Source organism: Pectinophora gossypiella, chromosome Z, assembly GCF_024362695.1.
Source record: "Pectinophora gossypiella chromosome Z, ilPecGoss1.1, whole genome shotgun sequence".
NCBI lineage: Eukaryota > Metazoa > Arthropoda > Insecta > Lepidoptera > Gelechiidae > Pectinophora > Pectinophora gossypiella.
In genome coordinates, this window is record NC_065433.1 from 15743406 (window position 1) to 15751606 (window position 8201).

Sequence of the window (8201 nt, forward strand, 5' to 3'; positions counted from 1 at the left end):
GATGTTCTTCATTGTATTATTGAACTCTCAATGCTTGTCACCCTCTTTGCTTGACGTTATAATGTTTAGTCAAATTACTGTTTTTAATTAAATTAATAAATACAACGGAATTGTCCGAAATAGAACCACCACCCACAATACATAAAATTCGTGCAACAGCATGAAATATTACCTGCAATGAAAACAATTCCTAAAATTCCCAATTCCATTATGTAAGTAGATCAATTTGCAAACGAACTGCAAAAATTTTCCCGGAAACCGAAAAGACTTTTCTGAAAAACATTCCAAATGTACAAATCATTTAATGTGTTTAGGGACCTGCGCTAGTTTCTTTTTTATGCTGTATTTATTTCGCCACATCTTACGCAAATTAGCCTTCGCACAAATATTATAGTAACTGTCACGCTCATATAGTATCAGAAGTAAGACAACCACAACAGTCCAACTTCGTATCAAAAGCGGCCACAAGTTGTTTTCCGTTTATTTGTGTCTCTGTCCACCCCATTAGTACTTGTGAGCGTGAGTTTATGTATATGTTTGTGAAGTCAAATCATCCAGTAGATAATATAATATTTAATTTTATAATATAATATTTAATTTGTAAATTCGCATGAGTATATCTAATCAAAAGAATATTTTTAAATCACTTGATTGCTCATCATTTTAAGACACTAATCAACGCTAAGAAAACTTTACTTCTACTTAAAATTTTAAGTACAATGGCACTGGTTCCTGTAGACACCAACTAATTTTAAGTTATACCTGTCATTATCTTATCCGCCGAAAAGGAAAGGACATGTAATTGACAGCCGTAAAATTTATGGAACACACGTAATTTTAGGCAGGAATTTTAAAAAACCCTCCCAATTTTATATATCAGCAACCCGACAGAATTAAGTTGACAGCACACGTCAAACGGGCATACCAGCGAGATACCTATTTCATTCGCCCGGGTTATTCATTTATTCTAAAGTTAAATGAATAATAAATGAATAAAGTCGACCCATTCTTTTTTGGCGGATAACAAAATGACGGGTATAAAGTTATTACTTTATACCTATTATATATATTAAGTTATTACTTAATATAAAAGTAGGAGGTGTCTGCAGGAATTGGGGCCAATATGTAATGAAACTGAAAATCTAACTTTTCGGAAAACGCAAATGAAAAATTCGTAAAGATAAATTCGGAGGTTACGCCGTGAAAAGCTAATCGCGATTGGTCCATCAACTCGCCGATTATAATTAACCAAAATAAAGAATTAGAAAAAACTGCTTAAACAAGGTATAATAAATCTAAACACATTGTCTGCAAATTATTTTAATAAAAAAGAACAACATGCAAATGGAATACGTTGATAAAGTAAAATGAAAAAAGGTCGAAAGAAAATTTAATAACAAGCCAAAAAAAAAGTATTTTTACCGATTGGCCGCAACACGAGGTAGTATGCACCGGCGAACTATAATCAGCTCTCCAGCTGGGGCCCGCCACTGGGATATTATCCATTTCGGAAACGGCCACCAAAAAAGTACCGTGGGTAGACTTCAGAAGGAATGAAATCCAAATAGAGCCGCGCGCGCATAGAGTGCTCGATAGACCTAAAAGACACCTTTCCGAAAGGTTGGATCCTTCCGTTCAGGCCGACGAGTCACGCGCTACTGTTTACTCTGCCGGCGCGACAGAGGATGTGCACAACTGCATCAAACACGCAGCCTCACGGCGCAGGTAATAATACAACCTCCCGCTACCGACGTACCTAACTAACTCTACTGAATTCAACGGAGAGATCGAATTACGTGTTTATTCAAGAGAAATTGTGATTTTCTAGAATATGTTGCATTCCGCTTGGATAAACACATAATGATTTACATACAAAGACAAAGACTTGAGTTGTCTTGACATCTACGCATAGGTAAGTACACATAAGATCACGCCTGTTTCCAGTTCGGGTAGGCAGAAATCACGGAATTCCACTTACTACGATTGTTACACTCCACTTTCGCTTCTGATATGTACTTCTAGATAATCATTAGTTTTTATTTTAGGAAATTATTTCCATTTAACAAAGGGTTACTTATTATTAAAAAAAAGAAGGAGGTTAATCGATTTATTTGCTTTTTGCCATCGAAATATTGTACCAATCGCACATTTGAAAATTTGATTGTATAACATTTTAATAGGTACATTTGTTACTTGCAAACGCACATTTTTATTTCATGTTTTGTATTAAGGCGTTTTGCCTCATTTATGTTATGTTATTCTTTAAAAAAGTGTTCAAGTGTCCTACAAATCCACTTAAATATTTGATTTTTCAGAGTCATCTACTGATGACCTTTCTACTCATCCCTATAGCGGCGTGAATTGATGCATGCATGTCTAGTTATTACGTAAGTAGCTTCTACCTTCATTATATGATATCAGGATTCAGGACATATTATGTGGTAGGTGGGTAATCATAAACTAATGTGTATTTCAGAAGTAGGCTCCACTGGTAAATATAATTGGTTTTGCATGCTTGAGCGGCGTTGTCGAGTGTGCTTCATGCCCCGCCCGCTGATGAGGAGAGGCCTGCAGCCCCTTGTAAGCAAGAGGAATGTTTTTGTAGACGTGACAAACCTACTGTAGGTTTACCTCAGATGGTATTCACTACTTGGCCGGGCTCAAGTGAACGAATACATGCCTATACTTGCACTATTATCATTTCGTTTCTTACACCCGTATTCTAATTTTCTTATAAATACTTACATCCGTATTCCCGTATTCTATTCGTAACTCCAACTTTCCTCTACTCCGTTTTCAGTAGAGGCGACCTCTAGGCTTTCCTCGACCTTAACTCCAGTTTACTTTAGTATGGCTTGACATCATTATTTTCGCATTATTATAAGTAGCATCATGGGTAGTATGATATGCCCGACTCAAGTGAGTAAGTCCTCAAGTCGAGGACGTATCTCAACTTAAAATACCAAAATGCTCAGCTGAAGAAGAAGAGAAGAGCTGAGTGAACATCTTAGAATACGGGTGTTTTAAACTGGTGACTTCATACTGAACTACATAACATAACATAAACAGCCTATATACGTCCCACTACTGGGCACAGGCCTCCCCTCAATTAAGCGGAGGGGGTATGGAGCATACTCCACCACGCTACTCTAATGCGGGTTGGTGGAGGTGTTTTTACGGCTTATAGCCGGGACCAACGGCTTAACATGCCCTCCGAAGCACGTATTCATCTTACTTTTTCGGACAATCAGGTGATTCCAGCCTGAAAAGTCCTTACCAAACAAAGTTTATACTGAACTAAGGATTCCAATACCAAGGGTACCACGGCCAAACCTGTTTGGATAGGCAGCAGCCACAATCATAAAAAGTATAAATAAAAGGATCTACTCAGCCCGTCAACTACAAGACAAGTAGTCCAACCTTTACTCCTATGCCTTGCCTACGCCTTTGCCCACCTTAGAATAAGTTTACCCTGTAAATGTTTTGTGAATTTGTGTGCAATAAAGTGTTTTATTATTATTATTATTAATTATCACCCACACACGCAACATACTAAGCTATCTTTGTCTCACTCACACCATGCACAAAACGGTTTCCCCATGCATGGGAGACCGTTAAAAAGTGAAAAGCTGTGTGACTTACCAAAACGTGTCAAAATTTAACTTCGTACAAATACTTGAATTGAAACGTCCCGTACGAACTCTTTTTTACATCAAATTCCTGGATTTACCTGCGCAGCAGTCACAGATAGATAAAGGTGGATCTATCCGTCTACAGAAGTCTGGATAAGCTCCAAATATTTTGGAAAGTTTATTCTTTTACGTGTCATTATATTTTCTACAAGTAAGTACTGTATATAATAAGGTATTTTATTTGACTTTAAAAAATATCTGCTTGCATGTCTGTCTGTCGGCTTGCCTGCCATCTTCTGTCTGTTACCATTTCACACACAGACCGCTCAATCAATTTTAATATTTGGTACACTGATCACAGAACAGGTAAGGTCAATCAGAGATAGATATATCAAAATCCAGAAACATGGATTTAGATTACGGAGAATGTAATTTATCTAAAATTTCCGCGAATTAACTAATCAGCTTACGTGATGAATATCAATCCCTTTAGCAACTATTTAGAAATCTGTGTCTGTAGCGTCTATAACATTTCTTGTTAAATTCCAGATTACTTACCTATTTAATTAGTGCTAGAAGCTCGCTCTAGTTTTACACAAGTAAATGTAATGATCCAAGTACAATAGTAAATATATAGAAGTAGTAATCTAAGTAAGTAAAATAACGGTCCTCAAAATCGTCAACAACCAATAAGATTCGTGAATTAGACAATACGTACGTCCCGCTCAGATGTAATAGCCAACATCTCCGCTCTCGCTTATCTAAATTCAAATACTTTGGGAATGAATCCTTTCCTACTTCATAATGCCAGCCTCATTTTCTTCGAGGATTTTCAAATTAAAACGGGCTGTAGAATTCATCTCGAGCGATCCTCCGTGCTTCGGAAGTCACGTTAAGCCGTTAGTCCCGGCTGCATTAGCAGTCGTTAATAACCACCAATCCGCACTCGGCCCGCGTGGTGGTTTAAGGCCCGATCTCCCTATCCATCCATAGGGAAGGCCCGTGCCCCAGTAGTGGGGACGTTAATGGGCTGGTGATGATGATCATTTATTTCCTATTTACATTTATTGCCTATTGAACTTATACAGGGTGTTAGTGACATCGTAACGAATACTCAGAGGGATGATTCAGACCATGATTCTGAGTTAATATCAAGTGGAATTTTACGTCGCAAAATTCATGTTATTTTTTTAGTTTTTTTTAATTATTTTCAATTCTATACTTTTGCGATGGAAAATTCCACTTGATATTAACTCAGAATAATCGGCTGAATCATCCCTCTCAGTATTCGTTACGATGTCACTTACACCCCATACAAGTATACGTACGTACATACAGTAGCCATACAAGTAGGTATGGGTGGTGGTGACACTGTAACGAATACTGAAGGGGATGATTCAGACCATGATTCTGAGTCAATATCAAGTGGAATTTCCTTTCGGAGAAGTCATGAAAATTTTAGAGCTTATTTAAATTATTTTCCGTTCCATACTTTTGCGACGGAAAATTCCACTTGATATCAACTCAGAATTATGGCCTGAATCATTCCTCAAAGTTTTCGTTACGATGTCACTAACACCCTGTATTATGAAAGGTAAAAATATTTATGATATAAAGTTTAATAATGTGATAATTTAAATACTAATAATTTACTAATTATGAAAATGTGTTGCGATCACCTAACCGAAGGCTGTTATGATTGCAAGTTGTTTACATGTCTTGTTTATTGTGGTTCTGCCCACTGCATAAGTGACAACGATTGCGATTACATGTACCTATGCAATTCAACTTGATGTGTTTATCGAGCATTTTTATTTGTCCGAATTTGGTTATTTTGGACAACGCCATGAAATCATAGGTACAATCCGCCAACAATCATAATTTTGTATCACGCTAAACCCAAATACAAAACAAACACATGTAAATAGTATATATATTACCTAGGTATACTAATTTGCTTGAAATATGCTTGAATTCCCATTTATTACGTGCTTGCTACGACAATGTTACGCTCGAAGGCTACGGTGCTACAGCAAGGCATGCGTAGCCTCTACGCTACGCCGCGCCACCACCGTAGCCAACCAATGACCTCTGTTAATTGTGTCAAACTATGTCCCGAAAAAGCTTATGAAAGAGTACCTAGTTGAGCGACATTCACGAAACGTCAAAACAAGACCTTTGAATGCTTTGATCTCATTCTGCTACATAAATTTAAAAAATGGAATGATTTCAGACATTCGTTTGTCTTGTACGACATAGAATAAAATATTAGGGACAACGTTTTTTTTGACACAAAACCAATGATACTCAATGTTATTGATTTAACTGGGTCAAGTCAACCGTCTAACCTCTTAATTACAGAAAATCCATGCGTCCTCGCATACAAATTATATCAAAATACAGCAAAAGCTTACTAGAATGAAAGATAACAGAAACTTGTATTTACAGGTAAAGTATAGAGGCGAAAATAATATTTGACACCTGATACGATATTTTTACGTTACTGGCGACATTCTAAGTTACATTAAAAACATAACACGCTTGCCGAAAGTTATATAATTATATAACATAAATACACGGTAAAAAAGACGCGTCGCGTCGTCGGGTGCACCAGCATTTTCATTGAAGAGAAGTGAAGTTGAAGGTCGGGAGTACGTGAAGTAGGGTGAAAGTGACAGAAAGTTGATGGACGTACCTTCCGTGGTGGAGGCTGCATGGTGAGGTGACCGCGTCGCGGCACGCGCTTGTCCCGCGGTTTACTTGTAGCGAACACACGCCGCGATACGATCGATGGCGCTGAACGCACGCGTGACCGCCCTCTGCCGCACGGTCCGCTCGGCCTTACCAAAGCCTTACCTCACCAACTCGGTTGCAACCGCGCATGCTCCTCACACCCCACAACCATAGACTATAATTCAACCACCTTTTTGTCTTTTATTGTACCTACTTATAGTTTCAACTTAATCTAACAATACTTTCACGGGATTATAAATACTACTTCTTACTTGTTCATGGCTATAAGTCACCTTAACTATGTCTGAAACTATTTGTTCAGATGACGCCATCTACCGTGATTACTTAGAAACACGTAACAATGAGGTTCATGAAGATGTCTATTGTATGTAGAGCACATGCACCCTGTATTTTGCAGAGCACATTACCTAATAGTACCACTTGATATCGTACCATTAGAACAACAAAAAATCTGGACGGTGGAAACCATAAGCTTCTTTTTTTACTTAAAAACGTAGTGCATTTTTTATTATTACAATTCCATTGGTTTAGCAGCTTTACTGGAGGACTTTTCAGGCTACGTTCCTCAGAAACAATATAGATGGCGCTATACAGATTTTCCTTCTAATTTCATGGAGAAGACATACCTATGCATCCTTTTCTTTTTTGGGTATGACTCTTTTTATACACCCAGGCACAAATACATCTTCCACCCATTATTATTCTGATCAAACATAATTCTACGTATACATAATGAGATCCAAATCTATATATTATGCTTCTGCCATTAAGTACATTGTATTTTGGAATGATGATGTACACGAGTACTTAATGAGAAAATAGGTACTTATCACGTTAAAGCTATACAAAGGCATCTATATTGTTTTTGGTGAACGTAGCCTGGAAAGTTCCCCATTAGAATGGTTTAGATCCTTTTTTTTTATAACTGGCTTTTAGCTCGTCATGTTGATTCAATAAAGTTAGTTAAAATGCACTCTATGTTTTTAAGTAAAAAAACAAGCGTTTATACCGTCCAGAATTATTGTTGTTCTAACGAGTGACGGTGGTAGTATTAGGTCAGGTGCTCAGCGGTGCTCTGCAAGATATAGGGTTCATGTGCTCAGAGTGGGTTCGAAAACGGTTTCTATCATTCACTATCATTATTCCGCTGTGAGCTAATGAATAAACGCCCGTTTGCCGGGTCTAGCTAGGTAAAAAAACTAGATTGCATCAATCCCCAGGATTGCTGTTTAATAAAACATATAAAAAATTGAAAATTACAATGACAATTTGATGTACATTGCGGAGTGTGTGATCACGAATATTTTGCAGTTTCATATTAGCAACGTAATGAACACCAAATTGTCATTGTAATTTACAATTGTAAGTTTTATTAAACAGGCCCCTGGGCACTTCCTACTTTTTAGCAGATGTGTGAGATTAGGAAAAGTAATTTCGTACAGGTATGGTACGTACCTAGAAATGCCTAGGAATGAGACATTCACACAGTAGGTAGGTACCTACTAACATATCCACAAGTACTTACGAAAATCCTGGATCCACAACCAACGATACGTATTCTTTGTAAAGTATTTACTTTTGGATAAATAAGATAAGGTGGTACTTACTAATACTTTAGGCTGCTTTCTTTGCGGCTTTCCGTATTCCCGTTCGTAGTAACTTTGCCTTTTAGAGTCCATACTAATATTAACTTGTAATCCACTTAAACTTCCAACCACAATCTCAAAAAATCATCATTTCTACTATTTTAGTTCCATCTACGTATAACATTCAATATAAACAACCATTTATCACAAGTTAATCTTCTATACTGAC

At 37.3% G+C, this 8201-nt stretch overlaps 1 protein-coding gene across 1 annotated transcript in view; it reads right to left on the reverse strand.

Annotated features, from left to right (window-relative positions):
* LOC126379845 (protein nervous wreck) overlaps positions 1-8201 on the reverse strand; it is a 69253-nt gene extending 61052 nt beyond the window's left edge. The window contains exon 1 of the mRNA XM_050028790.1: positions 7994-8201. Within this exon, the coding sequence (XP_049884747.1) occupies positions 7994-8065 (72 nt within the window). The 5' untranslated portion in view covers positions 8066-8201. The remainder of the gene's footprint in view (positions 1-7993) is intronic.